We start from the raw sequence: 17,276 nt of genomic DNA, 5'->3' as shown, positions 1-17,276 counted from the left end.
TCTGTGCAGGTGAGAGAGATGCTGAAGATGAGGGACTCTAACGGCGCTCGCATGTTAACGCTGATCACAGAGCAGTTCATGGGCGACCCCAGACTGGCACTGTGGAGGCAGCAGGGGACGACCATGACGGACAAGTACAGGCAACTGTGGGACGAACTGGGTACGCGCGCACACACACACACACACACACACACACACACACACACACACACACACACACACACACACACACACACACAGTCTGATGTTTCATTAGTTTGATGACAAACTGAGACTTTATTGACTGATCTACATTTTTCTTCCCTAAACCTCTGTTTAGTTACAGCTGGTGAAACATTTCCTGTAATTCTGCTTCATAATAAAAGCTTATAAATGACCACATAATGGGGGCCTTTTATTGTGAAGAAACAGGAAATGAAACGTGTTTGTAACTGAGTTATTGGAGCCATTTTGGGGGATCATGACAGTTCGGTCCGTAGTTGTTTTGTCCCCCGCAGCGTTAGTTAAAGACACATCTCCGAGCAGGAAGCCCAGTTTGTGGTGGAAATGCAAAAACCCTGCGGTGCCGAGTCAAACCGAGCAGAGCCGGGCCGACAGATGTTTACGGGGAAAAAACCGCCACATGTCCAGCTCATTATTTCACCTGCTGCTGCTTCTAGACAAATGTGTGTACGCGGGTCTGAAGGTGCACATTCTGTCTTTATGAACACCAGTTTGTTTTATTGTGCGTAGACATCGTTCATACGTCCGTCCCCTGGTGTGTTTCACTCATGTGGTGCAGAGTCAAAGATAAAACAGCCAGTCAGCAGCTGAAAAATGACTTGTGAACAAAATCCCATAAAAATAAGTTTGACTGTGAACCACACCGTGTAAACAGCAGCAGGTTACAGCTCTCCCCTCCACCTTCTTCTTCTTCTTCTTCTTCTTCTTCTTCTTCTTCTTCTTCTTCTTCCTCGTCTGTTTGTTTGTCTTCGCCCGCTGTGAAGCTTCTTGCTCCGTGTTTCGTCACTCTGGTCTGACATCACTGCTCGGCGCTCTGTTTTCCCTCCTCGCTGTTGTCCTTGAAGCAGCCCTAACAAAGAGACGGAGGATAAAGCCTCTCTCCTCCCGTCCCCTCCCCCCCGATCCTTCCAGCCTCCCTCCCCCACCTCCCCCTTCCCTTCCCTTCCCTTCCCTTCCCTCACCTCTCCTCCCTGTCCTCCCTTTTCCTCCTCACTTCACTTCCTTTCTTTTCTTCTCCTGTTTCATTTTGTCGTCTGGTATTTTATTTAGTTTGCACCCACAGTCTTTGTGTTTTTTAACCATCAGCGCTTCAATTCTTTAAAGAGCTGCAACGATCAGTCAATTAGTCGACTGTCAGGAAATTAATCTGCAAATTGAATCTTCTGGTTTCTGCTTTTCTTTGTTTAAAACACTGTAAACTGAATCTCTGTAGGGTTTTTTTTTTCAAAATAAGACGTCTCGTCATTAATTGCTTTTTCATAAACAAAGAAAATTAATTGATAATGAAAAAATATCCGTTGTTTGCAGCCGATCATCTGCCATCTGCTGCCATATCGAATCAGAAACCGTCTTTATTCCCAAAGCTGTTTTGCATCACTGAGAAAATATCACCAGCTCTCTTACTGGTAACTGGTTTTTCCTTTTCAGAGGTCGTTCTGATTCATTATTCGTACCTGAAGGTAGATTTAAGTAGACAAACATGATAAAACTGCTCAAAGCTCCAATAAAAAACACTAAAAACAAATAACAGCCAGAATAAATAAAGTAAAATTCAAGTAAAGATGAGACGAAGATTAGTCGAATGTGCTCGATCCTCCTGTGAGAAAAGGTCAAAATGTATTTGTTTTCCTCGAGATCACAAATTATTTATGCATTTTTCATAGAATAACAGACTTCGTTATATTCATGCGAGCGGACTGATGTGAAAGTTTCCATGTGAACTGTTATTATAAATGAATGTTTAACCTTTTGACTTGATATGAGAGCATTTACATTCTGGCTGCTGTGAACGACAAAAAATGATTCAGTCGTCCATATTTTGTGAAGACGGAGCAGATGAGACGATGTTTCTGTCCACATGTTTCAACCTCTCGTTACCCGAGAGAAGACAAACTACTGTTATAGGCTAATAATGTATTTATATAAATTAGGAAGTCGATCAGTAACAGCGCTCGTTGATCTGACATCAGAAATCAGTTGCAACACTTGTCAAGACGCCATCTATGTTTGCTGCTGATCTAATAAACGTTAGAGAGGGAACAACCTTTTGTTTCCTCGTGATGGTGGATTATTTATCTCGTTATCTCGTTAAGTTCAGTTTTGAGAAACTGAACTTTGTAACAAACTGAATCTCTCTCTTTTGTTGTTTAATGTCGAATCACTGAAGGCTTCTGTCTGTTTGAAATGTTAGTGAATATTATTTTAACTTCTCTTATTCTAACCTGCAAAAAGCCCCCAGGACAAAATGATCTGTTGATCTTTACAAACCCAGATGTGACAGTCTAACAAAAATGTTTAAATTAAATCGAACCGTGGATTTTGAGAATCGTAACACTCCTGCTTCCAGCTTAATGAACATAATGAATATGCAGGTGTTTGGGTTTTGGACACTGGTTGGTGTTTGAAAGAAGGAAATTAAATCTACTTTATCGACCAAACGATTAATCAATACTGAAAATAATCTTTAGTAGCACTTTGCAATATTCAGCTCCACTTTGCATCAATTTAAGGAGCTAAATTAAGTTTTTTTTTTGCCACAAAGATCAAAGTGTTTCTCACACGGTGTGTTTTGCTGCAGGATGACAGTGTGAGTGTTGTGTCTCTGCAGGAGCCCTGTGGATGTGCATCGTGCTGAACCCCCACTATAAGCCCGAGCAGAAGGGTTTCTGGCTTCGACAGCTTCGCAGGTGGAACAGCGTGGACGTCTGCCCCTTGGAGGACGGTAACCATGGCAGCGAGCTGACCAATCTGACCAACGCTCTGCCCCAAGGCCCTCCCGGCAACCCAGGTGAGATGACACCCCCGGACGAAGGAGAGACGTCACCTCGCTGTCTTTAAACTCCCCGAATCCTCCTCTGCTTCACATCTTTTCTCATCAGAAGGTTTCTCTTTCTTCTCTCCTCCTCCTCCTCCTCCTCCTCCTCCTCCTGTTAAGTCTTCTTTCTCCACCCTCCCCCCTCTCTTTTAATCAACTCTCCTTCCTTCAATCTCTGTGCCTGCAAGCCTTATTACCTTTTTAGTGCGGCTAATAGAATGAGCCTAATAACACAGTTGAGGTCCTGCAGCTTTTTTCCACTAAATCAGAGAAAATACAGACACACGAACGTTTCTATCAGGCGCTAATAAAACTGTTTCGAATGAGAAGACGGGCGCTGTTATTACTGCAGCTGCAGTGTTGTGTTATCTACGTTCTTTAATCCGGCTGCGGCGAGGGTGTCATTCTGAATCAGACAATTAAATTATAGTGATATGTCACTCTTGTCATCATCATTATTATCATTATTTGGCTTATTTTTATTTATATTTTTCAGAATTACAATACACATAGTTAGGCTACAACCTTAGCCCTGTGTTTTAGCATTTTATTTGTTGACATTCTGCAGATTAGCACCATTAAAAGTATGCCGAATTAGCTATTAGCACTTCCTGTTTGCAGTGTACCCATTGATGTACAGACAACTATCACTGGAATACTTTGACACTGAGGAAAACTTAAAAATGTGATTTTTCTAAGGCAGGTTCTGTAGTTAGATGGAGCATCTTTTTTTTCCTGCGATTTCTAAGCAAGTTTATAGACGTTTATTTAAGATTGACACGTCAGATTATGATATCATTTGAAAGTGTAAGATAAACTGAATTTTAAAATATGTGTATCATGTCTGTGTGTTTACATTTGAATGAGTTGATGATTGTGGACTGGAGACAACACGACAAGAATGCCCTGTGTTTTAGCGTATATTTGTATATATTTTGGCAGATTAGCACAATTAAAAGTATGCAGATTTAGTTATAGGCACTTCCTGTTTCCAGTGTACCCGTTGATGTACAGGTAACTGTGACTGGATTACTTTGACACTGAGGAAAACTTAAAAACGTGATGTTTCTAAGGCAGGTTCTGCAGTTAGAATGAGCATCTTAATTATCTTAAGAAGGTTTTATGGATTTATCGATTTGCGTCCGCAGATTCCCTGACTCGACCTCACCGGACTGTGTTCACGCGGGCGATCGAGGCCTGCGACCTGCACTGGCAGGACCCCCACCTGCAGCACATCATCACCGAGGACCACTACACCAACTACTGTTACCATGACAACCTCGACAGCTCCCTCTTCGACGCCCGAGGGTGGCCCCTGTGGCACGGTGAGAGAGCAGGAGATTGTTAAAAATAAATAAATAAAAATAAAAGGTGGTCGTTAATAAATCCGTTCTCCTCTCCTGCAGAACACGTCCCGACTGCGTGCGCCCGAGTCGACGCCCTGAGATCTCACGGTTACCCGAAGGAAGCGCTCAGACTGGCCATCGCCATCGTCAACACGCTGCGGAGGCAACAGCAGAAACAGCTGGAGTTCTTCAGAGCTCACAAAAAAGGTCAGTTTCTCCTCCTTCAGGCTGCTGCTGAGATGAAAAGCATGAATCTGAAAACATTAACACTCAAAGGACGACTCCAGCATGATTTAATCTTTTACTCTGTAGTTCCTATTTCATATCTCATTCAAAACTCCATTGAAAAAAAGCTGAAAAGAAGCATCCAGGAACAAATCCAAACATTTAACACTGGGACTGTAAATTTTCCTGATTTCATCCAGGACACTTTTGTCAGCTACAGATAATAAAGTTAGATTTACAGTTGGATCTTAGAAATGTCGTATTCCTTCACAGAAGTAGCTCTTAAGATGATGTTTCAGGGAATAAAACAGCAAATAAACAAAAGAAATGTGCTCGGAGCTGCACGACAGTGAGGAGAGAAAACACACAAACTGGGGAAACAATCTCACCCAGACTGGATCTACAAAACTACAGATATTATTTTACATGTTTTGTGATTCATAACACCTTCGCTGAGTGTCTTGTCGGTTGCTGGGAGACGTTAACATCTCGTAACTACAGCAGTGTGACAGTGTGATCGTTCTGCAGGAGGCTGTTTAAATCCAGCTTAATGCCCCTTTCAGTCTTTTGGACCCGGCATGCTGTATGAAACGACACACCGGAGCGGCTTTATGCCGGCGCTGCTGGCAGAACCTCTGTCTGAGAAGGGCTAATGTACAAGCTCATTAACTCATAATTTAGCATGAACTCAAATTAAATTAATTCTTGTTTAACGGGTAAATTAATTCCTCAGTTTCCTGCTGTTAATCTGGGTCCAGGTCGGGTTAATTATTGGATTTCATTACTGGGTTTTATTGTCATATAGAGCCAGAAATATGTGATATAAATGTCAATACATGTATGTACTTAATATGTATTTGTAGGTGTTATAGTTCCTGGCGGTTTTACATCAGTCTTTAACCAAAGTGACTGTTAGAACAAGAGTTAAAATGTGTGTGTTACTGCAGAGCTGCTCCATAAAGGCGTCACCTCAGTCACTAACCTGGAGGGCTGGGTGGGCCACCCTCTGGACCCCATCGGCACCCTGTTCAGCACCCTGATGGAGACGGGGCGAGGCAGCGAGGACGGAGCCGCGGTCCTGCTCGACTTCTCAGGTACAGAAACACAGATGCTGAAGTAAAAGTACCAGAACAACACAGTAGAAATACTGCAGGACGAATAAAAGTCCTGCATCCAGAATCCTTCTGAAGGTCTACAGGTTTAACCCATGAAGACCGGTGCGACGTGCCACGTTAATGAACATTGGATCTTAAGATTATAATTATTATTATAATGTCAGGCGATATTTTCCAACGAAGGCGGACGTCTTCAGCTCTTAAATGTTTTTTAAGTAGCGTAAAAAACAAAAGATAATGACTGAAGAGGAGGAAGAGGACTTTTCATCAGATACTTTGATCAGCTCCTTTTAGAAATAATCAATCCAGAGTGGTTGGGGGTGATTTCGCCCATGAACGCTTAAATCGGACACAATTAATCAATATTGTAGCGTGACATCTTTTGAGTTAATCTGCACATCGTGATGTCGATGCTGAAACAGTTTATTCTGCAGCCTTATTTTAGTGTGAACTTATCCTTTAATCTTTAACAATGTGTTTTTATTTCATAACCTCGTTTCTGGTGTAAGATCAGAAACGAAGCTCAAAAGATTGCAGTCAAGTAAAAAGAACAATATTTCTTGAAGTGTAAAGAAGCAAAATGAAAAACCTCAAAATGGCTCTGAGGTAGAGTAATAGAGTAAATGTACTCGGGTACTTTCCAGCCCTGACAGACACAGCAGACAAACATTGACTCTGCAGTGATTGTGTCTTCCTGTCGGAGCTGCAGGCCCTCAGGTTGCAATCAGCGGCGATGACACAGACGTGCTGATCGGCCCGCAGTCATCCACCAATAACAGCTCATGAATAAGAAATGCAGCAGGAAAAACACTCCAATTAAAATGCATTAATTATGCAGAGAGCTCAGCTCGACGAACTTCAACATACTTCAGTCAGAGAGGATCGTCGGCTGGTCTCAGTTACACTCTGCAGCGAGGAAGTTGTGAAAGTTTTCAATTAAGACCGCGAGCACTCTGCTGTGTGTGTGTGTGTGTGTGTGTCTGTGTGTCTGTGTGTGTGTGTGTCTGTGTGTGTGTGTGTGTGTGTGTGTGTGTGTGTGTGTGTGTATTCATTAGGGACTGGTAACCCTCCTGGGAGCAGCTGTGAGGTCTGCCCAGACATCATTAAGCCATTAAAACACATGATTACGTCCCTCAGGAGAACAGACTGAAGAGAGAACACCAGAGTGAACAAATAGATCAATAGATTTATCAATACTCCTCCCTGAGTCATCCCTCACGCTGTCTCCCTCCTCTCTCTCTCTCTGCGTCACCCTCAGGCTCGCCGGGTTCGGGTCGGAGGGCGGAGCATCCCGTCCTGCCGGCGCAGCGTTTCCTGGAGGAAGGGGAGTCGTTCGTGTCGCTGGCCGTGGAGACGGCTCTGATCGGTTTAGGGCAGCAGAGGGTGATGCCGGACGGCCTCTACGCCCAGGAGAAAGTGTGTCGCAACGAAGAGCAGCTATTGGCCAGGCTACAGGAAGTGGATTTAGACGACACGCTGGTGAAGATCTTCCGGAAACAAGCCGTCTTCTTGCTCGACGGTGAGTGAAACTCAAACACTGCTGTGTTTAGTTTGTAAAAATGTTCTCACAGGAGAAGCCGAATGCTCAGATGTGTGTAACTCTCCAAACTCTCTAATAAATGTGTCAGAAATACTTAAAAGAAAGAAGAAGAAAGAATAAAAGAAAAACATTTGTCTTCAGCAGGAAGCAGAATGTTTGGTGCTGAGTGTTCATACATTTATTAAGAGATGAAGTAAGGTTGATATCTGTGATATTGATATCAAATAACTCATTTAATTAATAATAATTTAGATGAAAGTCATTCTCTCCTTCTTGTGACGTCTCCTCACGTGATGTTTCAGGACTGTGATGAGGTGACTGATCTCTGCTATCAGACTCTGTGACCCTCTCAGACGAGGACGTTATCTCACTAACCTGGCCTCTCTGTGGTGCCTTCACTGACCTGATCTCTGATGTTTGTGTTGCAGCTGGTCCTTACAGCGGTCTGGGGGAGTTGCTCTACAGAGAAAGCGTCCCCATGCACACCTTTGCCAAGTATCTCTTCACCTCCCTGCTACCTCATGACGCCGAGCTGGCGTACAAAATTGCACTGAGGGCCATGCGGTGAGTCGACCCGACCTCGTCTTAAACTGTTTCCGTAGAAGATGTTGTTTTTATTATTTATTAGAAAACAGTTTACAGAAACATTATTTAAACTACACAGTACAGTATGGTAAGTACTTTACTGTAGAGTGTTACAAAAAAACGTAGATGTTTCCTAAAAGGAAACCGGTTAGTTGTTTGTTTTAGGAGACTTGTCTTATTTTTCTTTTGCATATTTATTATTGCTCTGGATGAAAGCAACCTTTGGTTACAGGTGTTCATGTTATTCAGTTACATGTTCGGGCAGCAGTGGATAAAACTGTAATTCACAAGAGAACAAGACATTGGGGTTATAAATTGATTAATTAAGGAACATATTGGTGTACGAGTGCGCTCCCTGTCTGTCGTACCAGCTCGATCAGATCGTCCTGGAAAAGTCCTGGAACGTGATCTCTAGAAACGAGTGGGAACCCTGACGAGGACTTTCCTTCATCCTGAGTACAGATATTAATACATTATCTGGATTATTAAATTAATAACCATAAAAACTCCTTGTAGAAGCAACAGAAAGTCCCTCTTAATTTTACTGCCACACAGTTTGGTTAATTATCAGAGCTGTTTCCTCCATCATGTCAAGTTTGTGTTTATAATTTATAAATAATATAATTATAAAAGCACAGAATGAGAGCGCACGTCACACGAGCACCGGCCTGTGGTTTAAAACTTTCTGGTGTCGGTGATTTGTCGATATTGAGCGTTTTTTTTATAAACGCTGGGATTAATAAATGTAAATAAATAACTCTGTTTCTGATGAGAAACAGAGTTATTGGTCGTTAAGACAAGTGATCGTTGCTTTACAGAAGATCTACAGGATCTGGAAGCATCTGGGTAAATTTTGGGGGCAAGAAAAATGCAGTTTTAGTCAGAACGGGCCGAGGTGGAGGGTAGAAGACGTACTTTAAGTGGTGAGAGGAGGAAACAGAAATAAAGAGGGGCCGCTCTCATCGGACCGAATGTGAACCGGCTCTTCTGCTTTCTTTAAATGTCATCTGGTTTGTGTGTCCCGGCTGCAGAGACAGAGAGGAAGAGAGGCAGATTTAGGAGCTATCTGGGGCGCTGTTTAATGACAAAACCTCCTTTTGCTGGAATATTCACTAAATAATTCAACGCCGCTGAAAACGAGTTTTATAAAAATGTGTTAATAATAAATACATGCTGTTGGTTTCCTCCCTGACCGCCACGGGTGTTACGAAACTTTATTTCCTCTCGCCCAAATTAAACCCTTTTGATTTTCATCATATGTGAATCTCTCTCTCTATATTTTTTAATCTCGGGCTTGAATTAGAAAAGAGGAATATTAGACGACAGACGGCAGCTGTAACTGGATATGACAGGAGCGTGTTTAGAGGAAAAAGGAATTGAGCTGTTTCTTTTGGACTCGTCCTGATCCTCGGTGCTCATGGCCCGAGGCAAAGATCCACCTGAGTCGAGAAAATATTGATTGATGCTGTAAAAGGAAAATTTCACCTTGATAACTTCTTTACCTTCATGAAATGTTCCTCTGAGTGGACACATCACTTCCTGTGTCTTTTTGTCCAATCAAGTCCAATCGTTTTTTTTCTCTCTCTGTGCTCAGGTTGCCGGTCCTGGAGTCCACGGCCCCGTCCGGTGACCTGTCTCGGCCTCACCACATAGTGTCAGTGGTGCCCAATCGCCTCCCTCGCTGGTTCACTCTCAGCCACATAGAGACCCAACAGTGTGAACTGGCCTCCACCATGCTCACTGCTGCTAAAGGTACATGGACATTTACAATCCTGCTTTCACATTTCTTTATGTTGCAACGTGTCTTTTAAGTTTAGGTTAAAAACCCACTTGGTTAGGACGAGGAAAAGATCATGTTTTGTCTTGAAATACCTGTGTGGAGATGCCCGAGGTCTCCTTTAAGTCTCCTTTGTCACCACAGATACAGCTGGAAATTGACCCAAGACCTTGTTAAACACACCTGGTTTTGTAGCTATTAAAAACAGCTGGAGATGTTCAAACTTCTCGTCAAAAATATCCCGTTTTGTCGCCACAAATGCAGCTGGAGATGTTCAAACTTCCCATTTCTGTCGCCACAAACACGGCTGGAAATTGTCCCAACATCTCGGTAAAAACAGCCTGTTTTTCACCACAAAACACAGCTGGAGGTGTCCTGAGTTTTCATCAAAACTATTCAGTTTTGTCGCCCACAAAGACGGAGCGACCTTGTTAAAAACAGTTTTTCACCGTCAAAAATATCTGTTTTTTTATCGCCACACACAAGACTGAAAATTGTCCAGAGACCTTGTTAAACACACCTGGGTTTGTCGCTACAAAAAAACAGCTGGAGATGTTCAAACTTCTTGTCAGAAATATCCGGTTTCTGTCGCCACACACAAGGCTGGAAATTGCCCCAATTCAATTCTGTTGTTGAATGTAAACAAACAATAATCCAGTTTAACAAAATGATGCCTGTTAAATCTGAACCTCTGCTCTGTGACCAGGCGACGCTCGTAAGCTAGAAACAGTGTTAGAGTCCATCCAGAAGAACATCCACTCCGCCTCACACATCTTCAAACTGGCCCAGGATGCCTTCAAAATCGCCACCCTCATGGACAGCCTGCCGGACATCACGCTGCTCAAAGTGTCCCTGGAGCTGGGTCTTCAGGTACACAACACACACACACACACACACACACATTTCATCCTACGTGTCGGGCAGATTCAGAGCTAACATGGTGTTTCGTACAGGTGATGAGAATGACGCTGTCCACCTTGAACTGGCGGAGGAGAGAGATGGTGCGGTGGCTGGTCACTTGTGCGACTGAAGCTGGTGAGTCTGTTTTTTCCCTCTGGTCCCTGAAACCCACTCACATCTGGCTGTGACCCTGCAGCCGTCACGGGTCGTTCATACACCAGACAAATAAGGGGCGGGTACATCACCGGAGCGACTGCTAACTGCTGCTAGCTGTAGCTGCCATTAGAACGTTAGCTCAGTTAGCAGTGCAGCTAGAAGTCTGGACTGGGAGCCTGCAGAGGTGTTACAAGACAGGGCAGGCCGGGGAGCTGGTTAGCATGCTAACTTCTGCAGACATAGACACATTGGTGCAACGTCAACACTGCATTCACAACATGTATGTAATTTAAACTTAAATTATTACATACTGCACCTTTAAAAATAAATATATGAAGGCTGTAACAGGACACGGAGGCAGGGCGTCTCTTGGCTGGTAGCAGAGAACAGCAGAATGACTCTGCAGTAAAGATTAAATATCTCAACATTAGCTTTTATCAGGCCTTTAAAAATAACGTGTGTCAAAGAGAAGAGGGCGAGGAAGCACAGCTGCTACTGAAGCATCGATACTGTGGAAAATAACCACTGAAACCATTTCTAATGTTCAGCATTTAATGTCCAGTTGAGGTGATCAGGCCAAACTTTGTTTCTGAGGGCTCCCAGCAGCAGAGAGGGAAGGGCGAAGCAATGACTGTCAGGGAGGTGATTATGGAAGATTGTTGGCTCCTGGCTGATTAAGTGCGCCTCATGTTTGGACTCGAATACTTGAAACCCAGCGGCTGGTTTCCCTGAAGTGGACAGGAAGCTGCTGTCCAGAGGGACGGAGCTCTGTAGGGGGAAAACCCTCCTCCCCAGATGATTTCTCGTGAATGTGGGGTGGAGTGACAAGGACTCCCTGTTTCTGTGAGCACGGGTTTTGAATGGACTCATTGAGAACACGCCAGTCGGTGATGCAGAGCGGAGCCAGACTATATAATGTAAGAGAATTAGAAACAGAATATCTAATTAGACGGTGAGGAGCCATTGTGAAGAGCGGTGACGTAACCTAAAAGTTCAACAGGTCAGAGTCGTGCACTAGTTAATAAAATAGAGTTTAAAGTTGAAAATGAAGGGTTTTTTTTAGCTTTTAGATTTTTAACATCTTTAAAGTCTAAAAGAGACATTTTATTTTTGCAGAGAGTAAATTCATTTTCTACCTGGACTGCAGGTTTTAAAGGACGGGACTGGCGACATTTTACATTTTTGTTATCGTCAACAAACCGTGAAAATACCAGAAAGCGAACAACGTATTTAACCAGTTCTTCAAACCTTTCTCAGCACTCGCCCCCCATGGTCTTCAGCTTTATTCAGCATTTTTCTGATTATCAGTATCTGTGATTTTTCTCAGATTACCAATTAAGATAAACTAATTTAACAATGTGCTATCTAATCATGAGATTTTCCTGAACACCAGAAATAACTTCTACATTTGTCTCAACACATTCAGATAAATGTTGTTATAAATACAGATACTTCCAGGAGACCAGTTACCAATATTTTGAACTGAGTTACAGTAAAAATGAAAAACTTGTAATGAAATGAACCTGGATTTCCTTTTTCTGTAACTTATTCTTCCTCCCCGCTACATTTATTTGATAAATTTAGTTACTAGTTACTTTGCAGATTCAGATTTTTTTATTATTTATAGGATATTAATCGTGACTAATGAGAGATGTGTTGTGTGACAGGTAGCACTTTGTTTGTTTGTACCTGCTGTTTTTTTTTTTCAACCTAAAACATAATAAGAGACAAAACAAACAAACACACAAACAAAAACTTGAGCAGGAAGTTTTAATGGAAGTGGTTGGAATACAAACACAGGTAGACATTAGGGAAAATATAATAAACTATAAAAATAAATGAAGCAAATAAATAGAAAAGAGATGTGAGCATGTGTGTGTACACAAAGAGGGAGGATGAAGGGGGGAGATTAAGATTCATCTCCACTCAGAAGGTGCGTTAGTGTTCAGATTATATTGGTGTCCATCTTTTAACAAATAAATGTTTTGGGAGACGTTATTTGTTCAATCTGGTTCATTTCCCGTAAACATTCCTCTTTGTCTCCGTCCAGGTGTGTTCGCGCTGGACAGCATCATGCAGAGCTGGTTCACCCTCTTCACTCCCACTGAAGCCACCAGCGTCGTGGCGAGCACCGTCATGTCCAACAGCACCATCGTCCGCCTGCATTTGGACTGCCACCAGCAGGAGAACCTGGCCAACTCTGCCCGCACCCTGGCCCTGCAGTGTGCCATGAAGGACCCCCAAAACTGTGCCCTCTCGGCGCTGACGCTCTGCGAGAAGGACCACATTGCCTTCGAGACAGCCTATCAGATTGTACTGGACGCAGCCGCCACGGGAATGAACTACACACAGCTGTTTACAATAGCGCGCTACATGGAGCACCGCGGTTATCCCATGAGGGCGTACAAACTAGCAACGTTAGCCATGACCCACCTGAACCTCAGCTACAACCAAGACACGCACCCGGCGATCAACGACGTGCTGTGGGCGTGCGCTCTCAGCCACTCGCTGGGGAAAAACGAACTGGCATCCGTCATCCCCCTGGTGGTGAAGAGCGTGAAGTGTGCCACCGTCTTGTCGGACATTTTGCGGCGGTGCACGTTAACGACGCCGGGCATGGTGGCGCTGCACAGTCGCAGGAACTCTGGGAAGCTGATGCCTCTGGACAAGGCTCCGCTCAGGCAGCTACTGGACGCAACGATCGGGGCCTACATCAACACCACGCACTCGCGGCTGACGCACATCAGCCCGCGCCACTACAGCGAGTTCATCGAGTTCCTCAGTAAAGCCAGAGAGACGTTTCTGATGGCGGCTGACGGACACATCCAGTTCACACAGTTCATAGACAACCTGAAACAGATATACAAGGGCAAGAAGAAGCTCATGATGCTCGTTCGAGAGAGATTTGGTTGAAAGAGGATCGAACGACCAAATCACCGATTTTACTTGAGTCTCTTTTGTATCCTTTCTAACTTGAAGTGAAAATCCTCCCAAAACAAATCTTATTCCTATGATTTGGCATTTCGGGGTCGAATGTGATGAACAGTCGTATTCGTTCACAGTGAATATGTCTTTTCATTTTGAGTTGTGCCGGCCTGAGCACAGACGGACTCCAGGTTGATTTTAGTGTTGGAAAAAGAAACTGGACGGCCGAAGATGATAGGAACGAGATGTGAAATATGTTTTAGGGTCAGTTTTCTCGTAAAAACGACGAGAAATTTAAAGAACACTGTAAACCGTTAAAAGCAACAGCTGGTGTTGATGTGTATAAAACCATTCAGAAGGAGAGAACTTGTTGATTTGTGGAAGTTTGTGTGTTTCCCTTTATATGTATGAAAGCGAGAGAGTTTTACACCGAGTATAAACTGAATTGTCCAGTGGCAAAATGTCCACCTTGCACTCCTCCTCCTTCCCTCAGCTAACGTTCACAGCCTCAAAGAGAAGACAAACGGCTTTAAACCAAACGGAGAAACTCCATCTGAAGTGACAAGTACCTCTTTTTAAGGATCCAGCTTTACTCTCCCCCTCCCGAGTCCTCACTACGGAAAAGGATCGGGGTCGCTGTAACAAAGTTCTGACTTTTCTTTTCACAATCCTGAATATTTTCTCTGGATTCTGACTTTAAATTCAGAGCTCTGACGTTTCTCTGTGACTTTAATTCTGAGTTTAAAGTCACAATTCTGAGTTTAAAGTCCGAATTTTGAGAAGAAAGTCGAAATTTTGAGAAAAAAGAGTCAGATTTCTGAAATTAAAGTCAGAATTTTCTTTTGAAAGAGTCAAAATTTTGAGGAAAAAAGTCAGAATCGTGAGAAAAAAGTTGGATTTCTGAGTTTGAAGTCTGAACCCTTTTTTCTTCAGTGGCCCTGATCCGACAGAAAAACTCCAGATTCACAATCAGAATTAATTTACTGGGTCGATATTTGTTTCTGCCATCGTCAGGCTGATTGTTTTGGCTTCGCAGTGTTGTCTCGAACATTCAGCGTGTTTTATTTTACAGACACGTTCGTCACAGAAACACAAACTGTCACAGCGCTCGCTCTTGTGGAAACTTGGCAACTGTCAACATACATTCTCAGGGATTTCTCTTTGAAAAAAGCAGACAAAAAAAGAGAACAGAAGAGAGAACAAAAGCATTTTATTGTCCTGTATATATGAAAGTATATGTCTGAATATTGAAAAAAATGTATATGTTAACTAATTTATGACAGAATATTCTATGTAAGGCACAATACTTGAAGCTGCAGTACTTTTGGTTTTTGAAACAAGGACAAAAAAAAAAAAAAAACATATCAGAAGGACTTCAAAACATTCGCCTTGCATTGCACCAGGGCCCGGTTCAGACAGGAGTCCACGCCGGCCGGTTTGGCTCCGCTCACGTGTAAACGAGCGGCAGAAACTGGCCCGGCCGTACGACAGGAAGTGGACGTGCAAAGTGCGTATTCTCCCGAACACAGACGCGTATTGAGGATTGTGGGAGTCGGAGAAAGAGACGACTGTGGAGGCAGAGCGGCGGCGACACAACAGCTGGAGAGAAATCTGCCCCTCGCGTCTCCTCCTGCAGCGACTCGGTCCAACACAAAGCTCTGTTTCACGCCCTTCTTCTTCTGACGTCTCGACTTTGTGCAGGACAGAAAGTTGCTCTATACTGAAGGTCTCGACTGTTCCACTTTTTCTACACTTTTGTTGTATTTTTCCTCTTCAGCTCAGTTTGTTTTCATTTCTCTCCAGACTTCCTCACACGAGAACAGCCTTCTTTCTTGCCTTGTCTTAATGCTTTAAAATAACCAAATGGGAGTTCTGACTACCAAACTTTTATTCATACGCCGACCGACTTCGGTTACGACCTTTCAGTGTCTTTGATTTTTTTTTAATCTGAACTGGCTCTGTATTCTGTGCTTTAAAAGCTCGTTTCATCTGTTTTTCAGTGTCGTCTGTTGTTCATTCCCTCGTTAGAGGTCTGTTCGTAGCTCCTTCTTTTTGTTTTGTTTAGGAAACGAAATATGCTCCCTTTTTATTTATTACGTTAGGTAAATGATTGTACAACCATGTCAACATGCTCATGAAGTTGAAACTAAGATTTGATACACTGATCGATTTATTTATGTAACTAAATCACTGTTTTATAAACTTGTTATTGAATCAACATTTTGTTTTTGATTAAATTCGTTTTTTGAGAGGACGAAGTCTCTGTTCTTCATTATTGAAGCTCTCGTTCTGAGAATAACAGAAGTTTAGGGTCGAAGGTGAAAGTTGAATATTTGATTTTAGATATTTTAATACGAGACTCTCACCGGGGTTCAGGTCCGGACTCTGTGGCGGTCTGTCACAGGTTGAGCCCGATGAATCGTGCCGTTTGAAACGGCTCGTGCCATCGGGGAAGAAAAAAAATCCACTGATGGAAAAACCTGCTCATTCACTACACTCAGGTGACCTGGCAGCACTCAGGTGACCTCGCAGCACGCAGGTGACCTGGCAGCTGAGCAGTCGTTATCCAGTGAAAAGGCTCGGACCTGTTTGCTCAGTTAAATCCAGGTGATCAACTGTGTATTAAAGTGCAAATCACAGCGTTACAGACACGTTTGTAGTTTGTAGTTTGCACCTAGAATTTGTAGTTAGGACAGTGGTGTTGCACTCAGACGCTGTAGGGGGCGCCAAATCACACACAATGCCAAATTTCTACATAACATTGCTTTAATTACCAAATTAATAAAGAATGAAATAAGATTTTATGATAATCTATAGGTCAGAGAGATAGGATAAGATGACATCAAATAAACCAACGTAAATAGAAACCATCAAGTGCATTGATCAGAAAGTCAGTGAAGAGACGAGGATGCATCAGAAAAAATGCTATCGATCGATGTGGATATGGATCGATCAGAAACAGAAGGGGGGGGGGGGTTTGAGGAGCACAGTTTATCAGTTAAGTTTACATCAGGAGGAGATTTTATTTATTTATGAGTGAAGGAAGAGACTCCACATCACTCCATCTCACTTCATTCCTATCGATGAGTTTGACGTTACGTTCCCGTCTGATCTGCTTCTTTCGGAGGTTCAGGTGCTGGTTCGACACTTGTCCGTTTGTTTTCGGGCTGAAAAACAGATCTCGTTTCTTGATTCGATTACTTTAAACTGTCATCTGCATTGAATTCTTTCCCATCGAAGTGTTGATACCAGTTGTGTTCATGTTAACGTTTCCAGCAGCTGGATGTTGAGACAGATGTTTAACCCAAAGTCCTGATGTTGAGTTTGGTCCACAGGCGAGGACACACACACAGCTCGCGCTCTTCAAGGGGGGGAAGTCATAATTTCTCCTAGTGCCTCATTTTACTTCCTGTAAAGATAATTTGGGAATGTTAAGCTTTCCTTATCCCACTTCCTGCCTCATCAGGGGCCTGAATGGGCAGGAAGTTCTTACAAAGAGGAAGTTTTATTCTGGAAACAAACGGACCATTAAATAATGTAAATATGGTCCAAACTAAAGACTGTAGTGGAATCAAGATCGACGCTACTCCTGTGTTTATCCACATCTTTCTTTCTTTATGCTTCTGTTGAATGATTAAACAGTTTCATTTATGTTTAAATGTTTAATTTG

The 17,276-nt window shown here is 43.0% G+C and overlaps 1 protein-coding gene across 1 annotated transcript in view; it reads left to right on the top strand.

Annotated features, from left to right (window-relative positions):
* The window catches only part of LOC141005594 (zinc finger SWIM domain-containing protein 6-like), a 42,589-nt gene extending 26,729 nt beyond the window's left edge, over positions 1-15,860 (top strand). The window contains exons 4-14 of the mRNA XM_073477507.1: positions 10-160; positions 2,831-3,010; positions 4,186-4,362; positions 4,444-4,590; positions 5,556-5,702; positions 6,982-7,242; positions 7,692-7,827; positions 9,443-9,600; positions 10,332-10,495; positions 10,579-10,660; positions 12,732-15,860. Of these exons, the coding sequence (XP_073333608.1) occupies positions 10-160; positions 2,831-3,010; positions 4,186-4,362; positions 4,444-4,590; positions 5,556-5,702; positions 6,982-7,242; positions 7,692-7,827; positions 9,443-9,600; positions 10,332-10,495; positions 10,579-10,660; positions 12,732-13,594 (2,466 nt within the window). The 3' untranslated portion in view covers positions 13,595-15,860. The remainder of the gene's footprint in view (positions 1-9; positions 161-2,830; positions 3,011-4,185; positions 4,363-4,443; positions 4,591-5,555; positions 5,703-6,981; positions 7,243-7,691; positions 7,828-9,442; positions 9,601-10,331; positions 10,496-10,578; positions 10,661-12,731) is intronic.
* The last annotated feature ends 1,416 nt before the right edge of the window (positions 15,861-17,276 follow it).

The sequence above is a fragment of the Pagrus major genome, chromosome 12, assembly GCF_040436345.1.
Source record: "Pagrus major chromosome 12, Pma_NU_1.0".
Lineage (NCBI taxonomy): Eukaryota > Metazoa > Chordata > Actinopteri > Spariformes > Sparidae > Pagrus > Pagrus major.
Note: the sequence above shows the minus strand (reverse complement) of the source record. Positions and strands in the feature narration are given on the sequence as shown.